General features: G+C 44.9%; 1 protein-coding gene across 4 annotated transcripts in view; it reads left to right on the top strand.

Moving 5' to 3' along the window:
- The window catches only part of gbe1b (glucan (1,4-alpha-), branching enzyme 1b), a 666,883-nt gene that overhangs the window by 436,977 nt on the left and 208,044 nt on the right, over positions 1–21,862 (top strand). For all 4 annotated transcript variants that reach the window (XM_068041301.1, XM_068041300.1, XM_068041299.1 and 1 more), the window contains exons 9-10: positions 1,954–2,081; positions 14,324–14,422. In XM_068041301.1, coding sequence (XP_067897402.1) covers positions 1,954–2,081; positions 14,324–14,422 — 227 coding nt within the window. The remainder of the gene's footprint in view (positions 1–1,953; positions 2,082–14,323; positions 14,423–21,862) is intronic.

The following is a 21,862-nucleotide window of genomic DNA, read 5'->3' as shown; positions in this document are numbered from 1 at the left end:
GTTGTTGAATGGCGAAGCAGGTTCAAGGGGCTGAGTGGCCTACTCCTGCACTGAATTCGTATTGTCATGTCCTCGGTCCAACCATCTTCAACTATTTCATCAATCATCTTCCCTCCAACATAAGGTCAGAAATGGGGATGTTTGCTGAAGATTGCACATTGTTCAGTACTGTTCACAACTCCTCAGATACTGGAGCATTCCATGTCCATATGCAGCAAGACCTGGACTACATTCAGGCTTGCACAGTTAAGTGACAGGTAATATTCGTGCCACACTGTGACCGCCCCCAACAAGAGAGAATCTATCTTCCCTTGACATTCAAAGGCATTGCCATCGCTAAATCCCCTGCATTAGCATCCTGGGGATTACTATTGATAAGAAACTTAATTGGACCAGTCATATAAATACTGTGGCTACAAGAGCAGGTTTAAAAAAAAAAATTAGCAATTAGCAATCAGGCAAAGTCTGCTCTTTGCTTTGTTGATTGCTGTAATACCGTGACTGGTCAGTGTGGAGTTTGCTCTCACTTCCAGGACTCTTTCAGCCCATGTAGATAATCTAATTGGCAGTGCTGGGTGAGGGATTAATGTTGCCAAGAGCACCAGCTGAACTCCTCTGTCTTTTTAATAGTTGTCATGGGATTTTTAATTCTCACCTGAAAGACACCCCTTCGGCTCATGCAGCAGTCCCTTAGTACGTAGGACCTGAAGGCCACTTGAGCCCGTTCTGCCATTTAATTATATCATGGCTGATCTGCATCTCAACTCCATTCACATGCCATTACTCAGTACCATTAATATAGAATCACACAGGACAGAAGGAGGCCATGCAGCCCATCATGTCTGTGCTGACTCTCCAGAAAAGCTATCTAATTAATTGCAGTCCCCTGCTTGTTCCCCGTATCTCTACAAATAATTTCCCCTTCAAGTATTTCTCCAATTCCCTTTTGAAAGTTACTATTGAAACAGCCCTTTTAGGCAATGTAGTCCAGATTATAACAACTTCCTTTTTAAAAACGTTCTCCACTTACCCCTGCTGGATTTTTTACCAATTATCTGAAATCTGTGTCCTCTGATCACTGAACCTCCTGCCAGTGGAAATAGTTTTCTCAATCTACCATATCAAATCACCTCATAATTTTGAACACTATAAAATCTCCAGTTTACCTACTCTGCTCAAACAGTACAGAACCATCTTCTGTAGCGTCTCAACATTATTCAAGTCTTTCATTCCTGGTACCATTCTGATAAATCTCTACTGTACCCTCTCCAATACCTTAACATATTTATGAAAGTGTGGTGCCCAGACTTGGAGCACAATGCTGCAGAAGAGGCGTTACCTAACAAAAATCTATCAGTCTCATGCTTGAAAGCTCCAATTTCCTCAAAATCCACAACCTTTTGGGTGAGAGTTCCAGATTCCCACTACCCTTTATGTGGAAAATGTGCTCTATTATTTCACTTCTGAACAGCTTAGCTCTAATATTAAGAATATGTCCCCTTGTCCTGCACTCCCCCAACAGAGTAAATTGTCTCTCTGTATCTGCCTGTCAAAACATTTTAAACGCTTCCTCAAAGCACTGAAGCAGATTATGTGATCAGGTCCTGGAGTGGGACGTCAACCCTCTGACTCACAGCAAAATGTTTGCCAACTGATCCAAGCAGAAAGCTGGAGTCTCGACTGAGGTCATCAGTTGCAGCACAGACTGAGAGTTGAACCTGAGACCTTCCATTGACTGATCCCCATCTTTTTGTATGAATTAAAAACCCAGTTGAAGGACATCTTTTTGGTGTAGAATTTATGTTTGAGGCACAGAGGATAAAACTGGCATGGATCTGTTGGGCTGAATGGCATGTTTCTGTGCTGTAAATACGATGTAATACTGTAACACTGGAGCAGTTGGTTGTGTGCCACCTTGTTTTAAAACATCTGCTCCACACCTCCTTTCTGCAGGTTCTGGTTTCTCTGGAGATTACAGTGAATATTTTGGGCTTCACGTTGACGAGGAATCCTTAGTCTACCTCATACTGTCAAACCATATGCTTCATAGCTTCTACCCAGACTTTATCACCATAGCAGAGGTAAGGAGTGACTACCTGTTTGGTACCACTGTGATTTCTGTTTCTTGTGACAGAATTAAGCACATGGTGTTGATTCGAGATATTTCTTGCACTTAATGCCATGTCAGCTTTGTTTTTAATGACTACTTCTGTGAAGGTGGAATCTTCAAGAGGAGAAATGTTCTCACTGAGGAAGGGAATGCATTTACATTTCAAGCAGCTGGCCTAGGGTCAGATACAGAGTAAAGCTCCCTCTACACTGTCCCATCAAACTCTCCCAGGACAGGTACAGCACAGGGTTAGATACAGAGTAAAGCTCTCTTTTCTGTACCCTAAGACTGCTCCTGAGTCCCCACTTCAGAAAGCTCCTTGCTGGATCAGTTATTTATCTCCCACACTAGCTTCTCTGGATTCTCTGAGCTAAATTGCTGCTACTCTAATGGGTAGATTTGTGCTATATACATGTGTCTACCTTGAGTACTGGAGTAAGACCGTCCAGACCCACCTCACAGGCAAGTGACAGTCTACCTTAAGTCTGGACTGGATTTGAACCCATGGGCACAGAAGTGAAAGGCTAGTGTTTAACCTAATCTCCCCCATCCCTCCTAGTAATTTATTTAACGGTGTGGAAGCAAAATGGAGTCATGAAGTCCCTACTTTTGTGATGTAGTTATTTAATTTCCATTTAGTCACCCTAAATGTTGCTCAGCAGTTTATTTATTTTCAGTGTGAATGATGTGCCCTCACTTACTCAGTACATCTGGTGGCCGTGATATGTTTGTCCCCTGCTGCGATCATGAGCGAATCTTACCTTGTCAGCTCAGTTCTTGTACAAAGCTTCTTCACCCTCTCCTCCTTCTCTGTGCCAATAAAAGATCAAGCAATGAAACCAATACCAGAGACTGGAGAAGCTGGGATTGTTCTCCTTGGAGCAGAGGCGGTTAACAAGACATGTTAATAGGGGTGTTCAAAATCGAGAGTAAATTGAGAAAAGCTGTTTCTACGAGCAGAAGCATCTGTACCAGACGACACAGAGTTAAGATAATTAGCAAAAGAACTGGAGGGAAGATGAGAATTTCTTTAACGCAGCGAGTTGTTGTGATCTGGAATGTGCTGCCTGAAGGATGGTGGAAGCAGATTCAGTAGTAACTTTCAGAAGGGAATTGTATAAATAATTGGGGGGAAAATTTTCAGAGCTATGAGAAAGTGCGGAGGGGGTGGGACTAATTAGATAGCTCTTTCAAAGAGCCAGCACAAGTACAGTGGGCCAAATGGCCTCCTTTTGTGCTCTGCCCATTTCAAAATAGACATTTTATGTGCTGTGGACTGTCCCATGAAACTGTCCAATGTCATACAGGTAGCAGCGTTGACATACTTAGACATCCTTTCTACACAAACTGTGTATCAATGCTCAGAATGAGGTGACGTCAGCATTTTTATTTCCCTAATTATTGAGTGTCTTTCAATTATGATATAATTTCCAAAAGACAAGTTGGATTCTATGAAGATAGTGCTACCACACATGGTTATAAAACGCATTTGGATTAAATGATTTATCCAAACATAATGCATCAACGCCCACTCTCAGTAAAGTCCTACATCCATCTTGTAACGCTGGAGGAAACATTCTGATCTTTTATGAGCAAGCATTGCATTTACCTACAATTCTCAGTGGGTGAAAAAATTCAGGCTTTGTGCACTGCAGGTGACCAGTTACTACATTCTATCTGATGTTGGACATGCATATCGCACAGTAACAGGGTATCTTCAGTGACACTGGAATGTCATCAGGACTTTACTCCCTGACTGGCAAATAAAGGCATTTGGGACTAAAGGCCTGCCGCCCAACCCGGACCCGACGACGTGTCGGGTCAGGTCTCTCTTCCGTGTCCAGCTTTCGGGCTCGGATCGGGTCGGGCTGGGTCCAGGTCGGACAGGTCCAGGTCGAACACGCACAGTAAGTCTTTCATTTTGCTCTGCTGGTAAGTGTCAAAAGTTGAAAAGCCTACCTGAGCTGGGAGTCCGGGACGTCAAGGAGGGAAACTCTGAGTCTGCGCAGTGAGCGAGTGAGCGTCTCTATGAAGTCATCACGCTCATGCTGCAGCTTCCTGCAGATTGGGAGTCAGAAGCTAAAGTTGGAAGGTGAAGTGAACATTCCGGTGGTCGGGTCAGGGTCAGGTCGGGCTTGGGAAAAAATGGAGGGACTCGGGTCGGGTCGGGCTCAGGTCCGGGTCCGATGTGGATCTTTCGGGTTTGGGTCTTTTTTTTTCCCTGACTTGAGTAGGCCTTTATTTGGGACTCATTTTTAGGCAACAAAACAGCATTTAAGCTGTTCCCGCTTCCGGAATGGATACTGAGAAAAAAAGTTTAAAGAAGAAACAAGATTAAAATTAAAACACACAGTAAAAAGGAGGGGATGAGAGTAGAAGGAGGAAAGTGCCGGAGAAGCATTTAAAACTTTTAATATTCATGTAAAATTGCATGTTTCGGTAGGTGTGGGTTAATATTTTCAATAATACTATTCCAGATGTTTGATTAGTTCTGTGCTGTCATGTTGAAATAGCGCCCCGGGCAGCAGAGTGTGTTGAGACTAATTGCAAAAGTGGTTGGCCTTTGGGGACAGAAACTTCCCTGAATTACCACCATGTAACAATTAATGCCTCATTGTGAGCAAGAACTGGAGCCGAATCAATCAGCAATTTGGCTCTGAAGAGAAAAACTATTAGACACGAGTTACACTTCACCAATACCCTCCTGCCACGGTTATGGTTTCCTGCTGTTACAAAGAGTAATGGTGAAGTAAAATGCCTGGTTAAAGTTCTCCTCCTGTCTCTTTTGCAGTAGTTGCTGGCACTGTGAATCATTGAATCATTCAATAAATGCAGCATAGGAGGGGGCCATTCAGCCCATTGTGCCTGTGCCAACTCTTTGAAAGAGATATCCAATTTGTCACACTCCTCTGTTCTTTCCCCAGAGCCCTGCAAATTTTTCTTTTCTTGTAGATATCAGTTCCCTATTGAAAGTCATGATTGAATCTGCTTCCTCGACCCTTTCAGGCAGTGCATTCCAGGTAACACAATGCATAAAAAGAATTCTGCCACATGTTGCCTCTTTCAGCAGTCCATTTTCACGCAGCAAAATCCCAAAACAGCAATGTGATGATGACACTCTGATGTTGGTTGAGGAATGGTTATTAGCCAGGGTAGCAGTGAGAACTCCCCTGCTCTTCTTTGAAATAGTGCCATGGGGTCTTTTATGTCCATCTGAGAGAGCAGATGGGCTTCGGTTTAACGTCTCATCAGAAAGAAGGTGCTTCCGACAGTACAGCACTCCTTGGGTACTGCACTGGGTGGGTTGGCTGAGAGTTTGCACAACTGAACCTGGTCATAATCCTATGTTTTAAGAATTCACTTCTCTTCCCTACCCTCCAAAAAATTGTTAGTCAGGCATTACTAATCCTGAAACAAAAGCAGCAAATGGTGGGGAAAAATTTCATCTGTGGCGAGAGAAGCAGAGTTACCATTTCAGGTTTATGACCTTTTGTCAGAACTGGTAAAAGTTGGTGATGTTGCAGGTTTTAAGCAAGTGCAGAGTCAGGCAAAGAACAGAGGAAAGTAACAAAAAAGGAAAGTTTGTGATCGGGTGGAAGGCAGGGGTGATTAAATGACAGAAGAGATGATATGCAAGGCAAAAGAGTGACATTGGGACAAATTAAGGAACAAAAAATGGTTCTAGAGATGTAAATAACATACAAATTAGGAGCAGGAGTAGGCTACTCAGCCCATTGAGCCTGCTCCATCATTCAATAAGATCATGGCCGATCTGATTGTAGCCTCAACTCCACATTCCTGCCTACCCCCAATAATCTTCCACCCCCTTGCTTATCAAGAATCTATTGACCTCTGCCTTAAAAATATTTAGAGACTCTGCTTCCACCACTTTTTGAGGAAGGGAATTCCAACGACCCACTCACTGTGAGAAAAAACAGGAGAACCATTATCAGCACTTGCTGTCTGAAACATTAGGAGCAATGGTTATGAGCCTGATCTCACTTAGTACAGCTTCTTTATGGTGCCACTGTTAAATTCTGTAATAAATGTTATTTTTGACAAACTGAAGATAAAATTTAATATTTAGAAAAAGGCTGCAAATGCACAGCACACAGCAGGACATTTCTGCACTTAATTTAAAAGTTAAGAAAAGGTGAATGAAGTGCAAAGCAACCCTGAAATGAGTGGAATGAGAGATTTCTATGTGAAGATGCTTTACACAAGAGCTTCCTGCTGGTGTATGTGATTTAATAAATAGGACTTCACTTGTATAGAGAGGAGGGAAGACGAGGTAGTGCAAGATCAGGAGAGAAAAGAAGAAAATTAGTTGTGCAAAAATAGTCTGGAATTTTGAGGTTGCTTATTTCCTTTGCCAGTGCAGCACAGTTTATATCTTGTTTTTGATTCGGTGCATTAAGGAAGGGAAGTTCCCCTCCAAGTCACATACCATCCTGACTTGGAACTATATCGCCGTTCCTTCACTGTCGCTGCATCAAAATCCTGGAACCCCCTTCCTAACAACACTAAGAGTGCCTGCACCACATGGACCGCAGCTCAGCACCACCTTAAGGACAATTAGGGATGGGCAATAAATGCTGCCCTTGCCAGCGACGCACACATCCCATTAAAGAATATTTAAAAAAAAGCAAGGTCCCACAAACATCGATGAGATAAATGATCAGATAATCTGCTTTGATTGAGGGATAAATGTTTAACAGCACAAACTCTCTTACAGTGATTGTTGGTGCCATGGGATCTTTTAGATCCATCTGAGAGGGCAGATGGAAGCTCAGTTTAACATCTTATGAAAACCCCGCATGCCAAATAGGAAATACTAATTTCATCGATTGGAACTTTGCTTGAGATTTTTACTGGAAATTGCTACAATTAACTTTATCAAAACAACAGCTAACAGCCAAGATGGCCATGGACATTTGCATTTGAAACACTAAAGGGTTATACTGGAGACAAACATGATTGACTCAGCCTAGCCAGAACAATGGGGTGCTGTCTGATTCAATTACCTGAGATAACCGAGTCAATGTGGTCGTCAAGAGCCATCGACACCCATTGACTTGGAAAAAGCCAACCCCCCCCCACCAAGTATGTCCGGAGGGCTTGAGGGGAGAGCCTTGAATTTCAGAGAAAATTCCCGAAGAACTTCATTCAAACACAGAGGCGGTCATGTCATGTGGCTTCTTGTGCAACTCTGGGAAATTCTGAATGGTGACTCAGAAGGTATACTGTAACTGGAAGCAAGCAAGGGAACAGCTCTTTCTCCTTTTCCCTCTCCAGTAGAGATCCAGAGAAGCCTCAAGCAGCAGCTGGTAAAGCCAAGTCTACAGATCCCTACAACCAACAACTAGGATACAAGCAAGTCTGCATGTGCCCCAGCGAGGACTTCTGGACTACAATTTCAACTAAAGACTCTGAGACTGCTGAACTGCATTTTAATTCCATTTATTACAAACTCGACTCCAACCTCCCGACTCAGTTTTTTGCTCTCTAATCTATTTATGTGTGTGTGGCTCTTGTGTGAATGTGGGCGTGGATGCTTAGCGTATTTTTGTAATTCTAGAGTTTATAGTGATAAAGATAATAAACTTACATCTTGTTTAAACTCAAGAAAACCTGTCTGGTTCATTTGCAATTATATTAGAGGAACAGGAGCATGTGCTCACTGAGATGATAAATTCAATCACTGTGCTGAAAAAAATAAACCTAGTTGCGGTCAAACCAGAGAAAGGGCGAAAGGGGCACCTGAGACACCGTCCTCAACTGGTCGGAACAATTTGGTCCAAAAAAGGTCATCTCTGCCTCAGTCCTGGCACTCGGTGCTTCACCCTGGATTATTTGATCATGTATCTGGAGTGGAACATGAACCCACAACTTTCTGAATCAGAGGCAAGAGTATTACCCACTGAGCCAACACCTAAAGGACAGTTGTATCCATTTTGGATACAATTTTATCATTGTCTCTAAGTAATAAGATCATTCTTTCTTTTGGGCCTCCTTATCTCGAGAGACAATGGATACGCGCCTGGAGGTGGTCAGTGGTTTGTGAAGCAGCGCCTGGAGTGGCTATAAAGGCCAGTTCTGGAGTGACAGGCTCTTCCACAGGTGCTGCAGAGAAATTTGTTTGTCGGGGCTGTTGCACAGTTGGCTCTCCCCTTGCGCCTCTGTCTTTTTTCCTGCCAACTACTAAGTCTCTTCGACTCGCCACAATTTAGCCCTGTCTTTATGGCTGCCCGCCAGCTCTGGCGAATGCTGGCAACTGACTCCCACGACTTGTGATCAATGTCACAGGATTTCATGTCGCGTTTACAGACGTCTTTATAGCGGAGACATGGATGGCCGGTGGGTCTGATACCAGTGGCGAGGTCGCTGTACAATGTGTCTTTGGGGATCCTGCCATCTTCCATGCGGCTCACATGGCCAAGCCATCTCAAGCGCCGCTGACTCAGTAGTGTGTATAAGCTGGGGGTGTTGGCCGCTTCAAGGACTTCTGTGTTGGAGATATAGTCCTGCCACCTGATGCCAAGTATTCTCCGAAGGCAGCGAAGATGGAATGAATTGAGACGTCGCTCTTGGCTGGCATACGTTGTCCAGGCCTCGCTGCCGTAGAGCAAGGTACTGAGGACACAGGCCTGATACACTCGGACTTTTGTGTTCCGTGTCAGTGCGCCATTTTCCCACACTCTCTTGGCCAGTCTGGACATAGCAGTGGAAGCCTTTCCCATGCGCTTGTTGATTTCTGCATCTAGAGACAGGTTACTGGTGATAGTTGAGCCTAGGTAGGTGAACTCTTGAACCACTTCCAGAGCGTGGTCGCCAATATTGATGGATGGAGCATTTCTGACGTCCTGCCCCATGATGTTTGTTTTCTTGAGGCTGATGGTTAGGCCAAATTCAAGATCATTAAAAGGCTTTTTAATTGTCAGATTGGCGTACCTGTAACACTGTCAGCTTAGTCTGATGGAAGAAGTGTAGGATTTCCCATATTGATTACACTTCAAAAAAGCAAGTACTCCATTGGCTGCAAAGCAATTTTGGACATCCCTGAGGTAGTGAAACACGCTATGTAAATACAAGTTCTTTGTTGATTGCTCTATTTAATGTCCGAGACAGCATTTATCCATCAATGAATACCTGTAAACTGATTATCTGGTCATTATCACATTGATGTTTGCGGGACCTTGCTTTGCACAAGTTGGCTGCTGTGTTTCCCTGCATTTTTTTAATATTCATTCATGGGATGTGGCCGATGCTGGCCAGGCTAGCATTTATTACCCATCCCTAATTGCCCTTGAGATGGTGGTGGTGAGCTGCCTTCTTGAACTGCTGCAGTCCATTTGGGGTAGGTATACCCAGAGTGCTGTTAGGAAGGGAGTTCCAGGATTTTGACCCAGCGACAGTGAAGGACTGGGGATATAGTTCCAAGTCAGGATGGTGTGTGACTTGGAGGGGAACTTGCAGGTAGTGGTGTTCCCATGTGTCTGCTGCTCTTATCCTTCTGGATGGTGGAGATTGCAGGTTTGGAAGGTGTTATCAAAGGAGCCTTGGCGAGTTGTTGCAGTGCATCTTGTAGATGGTACCTAATGGTGCCACTGTGCACTAGTAGTGTGGGAGTGAATGTTTGAAGGTGGCAGATGGGTGCTGATCAAGCGGGCTGTTTTGTCCTGGATGGTGTCGAGCTTCTTGAGTGTTGTTGGAGCCGAATCCATCCAGGCAAGTGGAGAGTATTTCAACACACTCCTGACTTGCGCCTTGTAGATTTAATTTTTTAAATTTAATTTTAATTTAGAGATACAGCGCTGAAACAGGCCCTTCGGCCCACCAAGTCTCTGCCGACCAACAACCACCCATTTATACTAACCCTACAGTAATCCCATATTCCCTAGCACCTACCTACACTGGGGGCAATTTACAACAGCCAATTTACCTATCACCCGCAAGACGGTGGACAGGCTTTGGAGAGACAGGAGGTGAGTTACTCACCGCAGAATTCCCAGCCTCTGATCTGTTGTTGTAACCACAGTATTTACTTGGCTGGTCCAGTTCAGTTTCTGGTCAATTATAACCCCCAGGATGTTGATAGTGGGGGATTCAGCGATGATGATGCCATTGAGCATCAAGGGGAGATAGTTAGATTCTCTCTTGTTGCAGATGGTCATTACCTGGCACTTGTGGTGTGAATATTACTTGCCACTTAACAGCCCAAGCTACCGTCCCCTCTGCACTTTCCCCATAATCCAGCAAATTTACTTGCTGTCCATGTGGCCATCAGTTGTGTGCTTGGAAAAGCAGGTGTCCAATGCATCACCGAGCTGTACAGACCAAACAGTGCAGGCTCAGTTCCTGATCAGGGTTCGCAATTGAGAGCCTCTGAGCTCTTGGGCTGCGAAAAGAGAGATCCCATGGAAAGTACCTGTATGTGAACATCAGGAGAGATAAAGACATTGTCCCTGTTCTAACCCCCCCCGCCCCGCACTCCAGGAGCCCTGTACCTGGGTGAGGATTCCCTGGAATGTTGAAGTTTTTAGGATTTTGAAAAGCATTGATAGACTGAGTAGAGAGAATGTTTTTCTGCTGGTGGGGAAGTCTAGAACAAGGGGACATATGCTTAAAATCAGAGTCAGGTCATTCAGGAGAGAAACTAGGAAACATTTTTTCACACAAAGGATGATAGAAGTGTGGAACTGCCTCCCAGTCGATGCTAGCTCAATTAATAATTTTAAATCTGAAATCAGTAGATATTTGCTAGTCAAGAGTATAAAAGAATATGTAGCCAAGGCAGCTGAATGGAGTTGAGATACCGGTCAGCCAAGATTTGAACGAGTGGCATTGGAACAGTCTTGAGGGACTGAATGGCCTCCTTCTCTTCCTGTGTTTGCTGCTAGCTGTGGACCTGTTCTCCAACAAGAAAACTGCCTCGAGGAGAAGAGGGTTATTGGGCACCTCCCAAAAAAGCATCCAGTCCTTTTCAGACTGTCTCTACAGTTTCTCATAACATCAAGAATATCCCATCCTCCTACATTAGCACTGCTGTGATGCTAGGTTAAACCAGTGAAGATTTTGTTTTATGATCAGTAAAATGGCAATGTAAATGGTTACTGTTCTGAACTGGCATACTATCATTCCTCTGAAAGCATTGGTTCAGTTGCTAATAATGCAGCGCTGTGCTCGATCATGTAAGTAATTCTGGCAATGCACGTAAACCGTGCAATCATCAGCTGCACATTGTCTCCTCCCGGACCTGATGAGAAGATGTCCCGAAGGACTGCAGTGTCCTTCTGCTGCTGTCCTTCCATGTCACAGTAGAATTCTTCTCAGACACTGCACGTATTTAATTATACTGTTGCTCAAAACACAGCAGACTTGTCATGCTGGGAGTGAGAGTAGTTTTTCTGATGCCAATTAAGTGGCATCAGCAGCCGCTAATACTCAATTGAGTGATCTCAGTGGGTGATACTACAAAAATATGAGAGACTGAAGCCAGTGCAGAAGGAATAAGAGCGTGGTTCCCTGTGTTAAAGCAGGGTTACTCTTAAGCCAGCATTGATGGTATAAGGCAAAGCTTTGCTCGCAGTTTTGAGCTGGTGTAGACTGTGTAATATTGCCCCCTGCTGCTTGCAGTTTCAGATCCTAAGAACATGCTAGCGTTTTATACAGATCCATCATAACCTCCCTGCTCTTATATTTTATGCCTTGGCTAATAAAAGCAAGTATCCCATATGCCTTCCTAACCACCTTATCTACCTGTGCTGCTGCCTTCAGTGATCCCTCTGACTCTCTGTACTTCCTAGGGTCCTACCATCCATTGTATATTCCCTTGCCTTGTTAGTCCTCCCAAAATGCATCACCTCATTCTTCTCAGGATTAAATTCCATTTGCCACTGCTCTGCCTATCCTACCAGCCCATCTATATCTCCCTGTAATCTAAGGCTTTCCTCCTCACTATTTACAACACCACCAATTTTCATGTCAGCTGCAAACTTACTTATCATACCTCCCATATTCACGTCTAAATCATTTGCGTACACTACAAACAGCAAGGGTCCCAGCACCGATCCCTGTGGTACACCACTGGTCGCAGACTTCCAATCGCAAAAACAGCCCTCAACCATTACCCTGTGTTTCCTGCCACTAAGCCAATTTTGGATCCAATTTGCCAAATTGCCCTGGATCCCATGGGCTCTTACCTTCTTAACCAATCTCCCATGCGGGACCTTATCAAAAACCTTACTGAAGTCCATGTAGACTACATCTACTGCTTTACCCTCATCTCCACATCTAGTCACCTCCTCGAAAAATTCATTCAAGTTAGTCATACAAGATCTCCCCCTGACAAAGCCATGCTGACAATCCCTGCCTCTCCAAGTGCAGATTAATCCTGTCCCTCAGAATTCTTTCCAATATTTTCCCAACCACTGATAGACTCACCAACCTGTAATTACCTGGTTTATCCCAACTACCCTTCTTGAATAATGGTACCATATTCGCTGTCCTCCAGTCCTCTGGTACCTCTCCTGTGGCCAGAGAGGATTTAAAAATGTCAGAGCCCCTGCTAACTCCTCCCTTGCCTCACATAACAGCCTGGGATACATCTCATCTGGGCCTGGGGATTTATCCACTTTTAAGCCCGCTAAAACAGCTAATATCTCCTCCCTTTCACTGCTAATATGTTCAAGTATATCACAATCCCCCTCCCTGATCTCTACACCTACATCGTCCTTCTCCATAGTGAACACAGATGAAAAGTAATCATTTAAAACCTCACCTATGTCCTCCGTCTCCACACAAAGATTCCCACTTTGGTCCCTAATGGGTCCTACTCTTTCCCTGGTTATCCTCTTGCCCTTAATATACTTATAAAACGCCTTGGGATTTTCCTTTATCTTGCCCGCCAGTGTTTTTTCATGTCCCCTCTTCACTCTCCTAAATACTTTTTTAAGTGCCACCCTACACTTTCTATACTCCTCTAGTGCCTCCGCTGTTTTCAGCGCTTGGGATCTGCCATAAGCCTCCTTTTTTTTTCCTGATGCAGTCCTCTATATCCCTTGACATCCAGGGTTCCCTGGACTTGTTAGTCCTACCCTTCACCTTAACGGGTACATGTTGGCTCTGAACACTCACTATTTCCTCTTTGATTCCCACTGATGTGATGTAGAGTTTCCTATAAGTAGCTGCTCCCAGTCCATTTTGGCCAGGTTTTGTTTTATCATTTTGAAATCCGCCTTCCCCAAATTCAGTACCTTTATTTCTGGTCCATCTTTGTCCTTTTCCATAACTACCTTAAATCTTAGAGTTATGGTCACTATCCCCGAAATGCTCCCCCATTGACACTTCTACCACTTGACCGGCTTCATTTGAACCCATGACCTTCTAATAGAAGCATGAGTGCTATCCACTGAGTGATATGATTGTCTGTCTCTAAGATAATTTTTCTCCTTGCCCCACGGTCCACCCTTCGATGTCCTTCTCATCTCTCCCAAGCTCCTGTCTTGTCCCCCCCAAACTTTCTTGCATAGTCTCACCTGACCCCTCACTCTTTGCTTATTAATCCTGTCACCTTCTGTCCCTTTCCTCTCTCATCTTCCCATCTCTCCTCTGATGTCTTGTCTACTCCACCCTTCTCAACAGCAACTTAATTAAGAACATGACATAAGGGCCATACGGTCCCTCAAGCCTGCTCCGCCATTCGACAAGATCATGGCTGATCTTCTCCCTCAACTCCACTTTCCCGCCTTATCCCCTTGATTCCCAAAAATCTATCAATCTCTGTCTTGAATATACTTAACGAATGAGCATCCACAGATCTCTGGCGTAGAGAATTCTCAAGATTCACAACCCTTTGAGTGAAGAAATTTCTCCTAAACAGTCTTAAATGGCTGACCATCCTAAAGAATGTCAGAGATATAGTCAGTAAATGGATGGGAGCCCAAGGAAGAGATAATAGTAATGAATTGCCTCTTAGTTATCTCTCGGGAGGTAATTACAGCCCATCCACTGAGAGAGAATCATTTATCTCATTGATATTTATTGGGCCTTTCTGTACGCATATTGGCTTCTGTATTTGCCTACATTGCTGGTGAGGTATTTTTGGATTCCCCCTCAAGATGTGAAAGGCACTATGTAAATGCATTGCTGTTTACGTGGAAAAGTGGACTCTGGAGAAGGATATGAACTCACAATTTGAAATGTGTTTTTCAGGATGTATCAGGAATGCCTACACTGTGTCGGCCTGTGTTCGAAGGAGGTGCCGGGTTTGATTTCCGCTTGGCTATGGCTATTCCAGACAAGTGGATCCAGGTGAGTTGCTGTCTGCATGGACAAAACTACAGTCCGGTCCTTTTCCAACTCCTACTTTGGAAGTGTATACCCTTTCACTTTGTATCTGATCCATGAGATGCCTTGTTATTATGCCATGGCTTGATTGTGTAGTCAATGGGCCGGATCTCATTTGTTAACGATGCACACTATTATTAAAGCACAAATTGACCTGTAGATTCAGGAATGAAGAGATCTGCTGAGAGTTGCAAATAGCCAGAACTTGCTGTTCAGTTTATGTTACTCTCCCGCTTGCTTCGCACAAATGGCATCTCGCATTTAGCCTTCCCATTATTTTTAAGAACTTGTGGATTTGCATATTATTTGCTCATTAAACTCACCACAGTAAGTTAAAGCTGATAATTAAGAGTGTAACTTATTTTACACAGTGAGTTGTTGTGATCTGGAATACACTGCGTGAAAGGGTGGTGGAAGCAGATTTAATTGTAACTTTCAAAAGGGAATTGGATAAATACTTGAAAAGGTAACATTTGCAGACCAATGGTGAAAGAACAGCAGGGTGGTACTAATTAGTTGGCTTTTTCAAAGAGCTAGCGCAGTGGGTTGAATAGCCGCCTCTGTATCGTTAGATAACTCTATGTAAGTACTTTTTAATGACTGAAAGTTGTTAATGCCCATCAACTTCTGGCCAAAAAACTGAACAATTTAAACTGTGGAGTCTCATTCCTGCATGTTTCAAAAGGGTTATTTTTTAAATAAAAACAGAAAATGCTGGAAATTTCATCAGAACTGGGAAAAGTTAGGAATGTAATAGGTTGTGAGCAAGTGAAAGGCGAGAGGGTGGGAAAAAGAACACAAGGGAAGGTCTATGATAGGGTAAAGGGCAAGAGAGATGAAATGACAAAAGGTTTCGTGGTGCAAGGCCAAAGGGAGTAGTAATGGGACATCCTAAGGTGTGGTGCCCAGAACTGTACACAGTGCTTCAGGTGCGGTCTAACCAGGCCTTTGTATAGCTGAAACATGGATTCCTTGTATTCTAGTACTCTAGATATAAAGGCCAGCATTCCATTAGGTTTTTAGCTTATTTGCTGTACCTCTTCATGACATTTTAATGATTTATGTACCTGGACTCCCAGTCTCTTTGGTCCTCCACTGATCCTAGCTATTCATCATTTAGAAAGTAATCTGTTGTTTCCTTTTTAGGTCCAGTGTGAAAGACCTCCCATTTGCCTACATTGAAATCCATTTGCCACAGTTTTGTCCATTCACTTAATCTGTCAGTATCTCTTTGTAGTTTTATGCTTCCATTGACACTATTTACAATGCAGCCTATCTTTTTGTTATTAGATAGAAAGCCACATATCCAAGTTTAGCAGTCATCTAAATTGTTAGTAAATAGATTTCGAGCTGAAACGTGCAGAAAAATGTCTTAACTAATGGGCATACTGCAAAATGCCCTGCTTCAGCAAGATCTGGCCTGTTAAGTCTTGCAAAAAGATCACACTTTCTCTATGCCTTCTCACCCACATTTTGTTGGTATTGCCCCTACTTTTATAAAACATGCTGTCCCCTCTGATTTGGTGCGCAACTCTGGTCATCTGGAGAAAATGTTTCCACTTGTGTGACGTTCAGAACTAGGGAGCCATAAATAGAAGATGGTCACTAATAAATCCAGTAAGGAATTCGGGAGAAACTTCTTTACCCAAAGAGTCTATGTAATTTTACCTATGTAATTAGTTAGAAAGTGGAACTTCCTACCTTATGGAGTTGTTGAGGCGAATAACATACATAAATTTAAGGAAAGCCAGATGAGCAGGTACGAGAGCAAAGAATGGAAGGATATGTTGATAAGGTGAGATTAGAAGGGTGGCAGGAGGCTTGTGTGGAGCATACACACCGGCATAGACCAGTTGAGCCGAGTGACCTGTTTTTATGTTTTAAAAAGTAATTTGCTTGTACATGTATGGAGTCGACCTCCCATGGCATTGCTCATTGTGGAATGGTGGGTTATCAAACCTGAATGTCGTTTATAGGTCAACTGGATGCAGAGGGGATGTTGGAGTTCAATCCGAGCAAATGCGAGGTGATGCATTTTGGAAGATCCAATTCAAGAGTGAACTATACAATAAATGGAAAAGTCCTGGGGAACATTGATGTACAGAGAGATTTGGGTGTTCAGGTCCATTGTTCCCTGAAGGTGGCAACGCAGGTCAATAGAGTGGTCAAGAAGGCATACGGCATGCTTTCCTTCATCGGACAGGGTATTGAGTACAAGAGTTAGCAGGTCATGTTACAGTTGTATAAGACTTTGGTTCGGCCACATTTGGAATACTGCATGCAGTTCTGGTCGCCACATTACCAAAAGGATGTAGATGCTTTGGAGAGCGTGCAGAGGAGGTTCACCAGGATGTTGTCTGGTATGGAGGACGCTAGCTATGAAGAGAGGTTGAGTAGATTAGGATTATTTTCATTAGAAAGACGGAGGTTGAGGGGGGACCTGATTGAGGTGTACAAAATCATGAGAGGTATAGACAGGGTGGATAGCAAGAAGCTTTTTCCCAGAGTGGGGGATTCAATTACTAGGGGTCACGAGTTCAAAGTGAGAGGGGAAAAGTTTAGGGGGGATATGCGTGGAAAGTTCTTTACGCAGAGGGTGGTGGGTGCCTGGAACGCGTTGCCAGCGGAGATGGTAGACGCGGGCACGATAGCGTCTTTTAAGATGTATCTAGACAGATACATGAATGGGCAGGAAGCAAAGAGATACAGACCCTTAGAAAATAGGCGACAGGTTTGGATAGAGGATCTGGATCGGCGCAGGCTTGGAGGGCCGAAGGGCCTGTTCCTGTACTGTAATTTTCTTCGTTCTTTGTTGTGAAGAGAGGATACTACAAGCGAGGGAGAGATGCAGTGCCAGAGGTACTGTGTTTTAGATGAGGTGTTAAACCGAGGCCCCTTGTGCCCTCTCAGGTGGACATAAAAGATCACGCGGCCACTTATTTGAAAAAGAACAGGGAAGTTTGCCCCAGTGTCTTGGACCAATATTTGTCTCTCGACCAACGCATAAAAACAGATTATGTGCTCATTTATCTCACTACTGTTTGTGGGATCTTGGTGTGTGCAAATTTGGCTGCTGTGTTTTCTAACATTGCAACAGTTATGCTGCTATGCTTGAGGGGTTCTATTCATAAAACCAAAAAACAGTACGGATAAAACAAATACACACCTTTTAGTAAAATCATCATATCTGTAGTGGACAAAAATCAACAACCATGAACAACTGGGCAACAGCTCGAAACTGGAGTTCACAGAATCAGAGACTTGTTACAGCACAGGAGGCCACTTGGCCCATCATTGTGCTGACTGCTTCAAAAGAATTGTAGTCAGCTTAATGATGGCACGAAATGCCACTTCCTGTTGAGCGAAACTTCCATATGTGTCCCAGTCTTATTATTTTTAGCTTTCTTTCATCCCTTGACTAGATAAATTCCTCTGGAAATCAACTTCTCAGGTGTACTAATCTACTAGCCTTTTCTTCTGAGAAATCTTATTTGCAGCAAAATAAATCCCTTGATGTGAAGAATTTAGCAGCTTGAGTGTTTTGCAGACATTGATTGAAGGAAAGGGAGCAGTAACTTTCAAGATGTCAGGGCAAAAGCTCAGCTCATCTTGAAAACCTGATTCTTGAGTGAGGCCTGAAAAATGACTTCCAAACTTTTGCAAGGACAATTAGCTTCATAGAGCCTATATCCGGTATCTGAACTGGGTGATATGTGTTAAACACTAATTTTCACCTTTGAACCACCCCCCCACCCTGAGTTCACATTGAGGCCAGGCTGATGGAGTGAAAGTCAAGGATCCAATGTATTAAGAGTTAAGTGTCATGATCCAGTAGGCTCGCAGTACACAATACTGACCTTAAATTGGCAATCTCACCCCAAGAGGCCACAGGAAAGGGTTTATGTGAGAAACAGAATAATGTCACACAACAGCTTGTATTTATGAAGTGCCTATAATATAGTAAAACATCCCACAGCCCTTCACTGGAGTATTACCAAACAAAATTTGACACTGAGCCACTTAAGGAGATATTAGGAAAAGCTTGTTTGAAGAGGTAGGTTTGAAGGAGCGTTTTAAAGGAGGAGAGAGGCTTAGGGAGGGAACCTTGGAGCCAAGGCAGCTGAAGGCATAGCCACCAATGGTGGAACAATTAAAATTGGGTATATGCAAGAAGCAGAATTGGAGGAGTACAGATATCTCAGAGGGTTGCATGGCAAAGAAGATACATACGAGCATACGAATTAGGAGCAGGAGTAGGCCACTCGGCCCTTCGAGCCTGCTTTGCCATTCAATAAGTTCATGGCTGAACTGATTACTCCACGTTTCCACCTACCCCCGATAACCTTCCACCCCCTTGCATATCAAGAAACTATCTACCTCTGCCTTAAAAAATATTCAAAGACTCTGCTTCCACTGCCTTTTGAGGAAGAGAATTCCAAGCACTCACGACCTTCTGAGAAAAAAATTCTCCTCATCTCTGTCTTAAATACAGAGATAGGGACAGGCGAGGCCATGGAGGGACTTGGAAACAAGGATGACAATTTTAGATTTGACGCTCATGAGCCAATATAGGTCAGTGAGCACAGGGTGATGGGTGATCGGGACTTGGTATAAGTTAGGTCATGGCCAGCAAGGTTTTGGATGACCTCAAGTTTATGGGGGATGGAAGATAGGAGGCCAATCAGGAGAGCACTGGAATAGTGAAGTCTCTCGCCACGTACTAGTACTGCAACTGATTGCAGTGTTCTGTACTGGGCAGGATGGTGCAGTGATGTCAAGAGGCTGTCCAAGCAGCCAATCCCATTAAAGGATTTTCACAGGCACACAAACAGGCAACAAAAAGCACTAATATAAAATCACTTTAAAAAAATTTGCATAGAGCAAATTAAAGACTGGGATATATACATGGGCTGAAGGTAGAAGCTAAAATATTCTGAAAAACTTTTTCTAAAAAGGAATTAAAAAATCTCCTAATTAATAATTTTACAATACTCCGAATTAAAATTATTTTTTTCAGGGCCAGTTCTGTTCATCAAATATCAACATCATCATTAAAAGCCCTCCCTCCACTTCCCTCTCTCCATCTATCCCTCCCTTTCCTCCACATTCCCTTCCTCTACCGTCCTCCTTCTCACCCTCCCACCCTCCATCTATGCCTCCAGCATTCCATCTTGGTACCTCCTCCCTCTCTACCTCCTACCTCTTCCCTTCCTCCCACTCCACCTCGCTCACTGTCCATCTCCCTTTTCCCTTTCCCCCCTTTCTTCCTCCACCTCCATCTCCCCCTCTCTACCCCCCTCCATCTCACCCTCCCTCCCTCCATCTCACCCCTCCATCTCACCCTACTCCTCTTTCTCTCTGCCTCCCTCCCCCTCTCCACCTCCCTCCTCCCTCCATCTCCCTCCATCTCCTCCCTCCATCTCCTCCCTCCATCGCCCTCCCTTCCTCCATCACCCTCCCTTCCTCCATCTCCCTCACTGTCCACCACCTCTCTTCCTCCCTCCCTCCTCCCTCTCCATCTTACCCTTCCCCTCTCTCCCTCTACCTCCTTCTTCCCTCTACCTCCTCCTTCCCTCTACCTCCTCCTTCCCTCTACCTCCTCCTTCCCTCTACCTCCTCCTTCCCTCTACCTCCTCCTTCCCTCTCCCTCCTCCTTCCCTCTACCTCCTCCTTCCCTCTACCTCCTCCTTCCCTCTACCTCCTCCTTCCCTCTACCTCCTCCTTCCCTCTACCTCCTCCTTCCCTCTACCTCCTCCTTCCCTCTACCTCCTCCTTCCCTCTACCTCCTCCTTCCCTCTCCCACCTCCTTCCCTCTCCCACCTCCTTCCCTCTCCCACCTCCTTCCCTCTCCCACCTCCTTCCCTCTCCCACCTCCTTCCCTCTCCCACCTCCTTCCCTCTCCCACCTCCTTCCCTCTCCCACCTCCTTCCCTCTCCCACCTCCTTCCCTCTCCCACCTCCTTCCCTCTCCCACCTCCTTCCCTCCCTCGCCACCTCCTTCCCTCTCCCACCTCCTTCCCTCCCTCGCCACCTCCTTCCCTCTCCCACCTCCTTCCCTCCCTCGCCACCTCCTTCCCTCCCTCGCCACCTCCTTCCCTCCCTCGCCACCTCCTTCCCTCCCTCGCCACCTCCTTCCCTCCCTCGCCACCTCCTTCCCTCCCTCGCCACCTCCTTCCCTCCCTCGCCACCTCCTTCCCTCCCTCGCCACCTCCTTCCCTCCCTCGCCACCTCCTTCCCTCCCTCGCCACCTCCTTCCCTCCCTCGCCACCTCCTTCCCTCCCTCGCCACCTCCTTCCCTCCCTCGCCACCTCCTTCCCTCCCTCGCCACCTCCTTCCCTCCCTCGCCACCTCCTTCCCTCCCTCGCCACCTCCTTCCCTCCCTCGCCACCTCCTTCCCTCTCTCTCCTGCTCCCTTCTGCCATCCACCCCTCCTCTCTCCACCACTTCCCTTTCTCCCCCTCCTCCACCTCCCTCTCTCCTTCTTCACCTCCCTCTCTCCTTCTTCACCTCCTCCCTCTCTTCCTCTCCACCCCCCCCCACCCTCTTCCCCCACCTTCTCTCTCAGCCCCTCTCTCCCTGTTCCTCCTCTTTTCCCCGCCATTCCCCCCTGATTCCCCCCACCCTTGCCCCTCTCCCTTACTCTCGCCACCTCTCGCCAACTCCTTAACCTGAGACTATGCCACTTCATCCTAGACTCTCTAGCCAGAGGAAACAGCCTCTACCCTGCCAAGCCCTCTCTGGATTTTATGTTTCAGTGGGATCACCTCTCATTCTTCTAAATTGCAGGGAGGCTAGGCTCATTCGACTCAATCTCTCCTCGTAGAAATCAATCTGGTGATCTTTGTTGCACTCCCTATAAGGCATGGATATACTTCCTTAGGTAAGGAGACTAAAATTGTACACAGTACTTTAGGTGTGGTCTCACCAAAGCCCTGTTTGCATCGAGACATCCTTACTCTTGTACTCAAACTCCCTTGCAATAAAGGCCAACGTAGAATTTGCTTTCCTCATTGCCTACTGCATTTGCATGTTAACTTTCATGAACAAGGACATCCAGATCCCTCTGAATGCAAACATTTTATAGTTTATCACCATTTAAAAAAAAAACTTTGTTTTTCTATTCCTAACGAAGTGAATAACCTCACATTTCCCTACAGTATATTCCATCTGCCACCGTCTATCTATATCTCATTGCAGACTCTGTGTCTTCCTCACAGCTTACATTCCCACCGAGCTTTTCATAGTCAACACATTTGAATCCATTACACTTAGTCCCTTCATCTAAGTCATTAATATAGATTATAAACAGTTGAGACCCAGCACTGATCCTTGTTGCACTCATTCGTTACAGCATTTAACAATAACCCATTTTTTTCTTACAAAAGCAAAATACTGTGGATGCTGG

The sequence above is a fragment of the Heterodontus francisci genome, chromosome 10 (assembly GCF_036365525.1).
Source record: "Heterodontus francisci isolate sHetFra1 chromosome 10, sHetFra1.hap1, whole genome shotgun sequence".
NCBI lineage: Eukaryota > Metazoa > Chordata > Chondrichthyes > Heterodontiformes > Heterodontidae > Heterodontus > Heterodontus francisci.
This window is presented reverse-complemented; position numbering and strand designations above follow the sequence as displayed.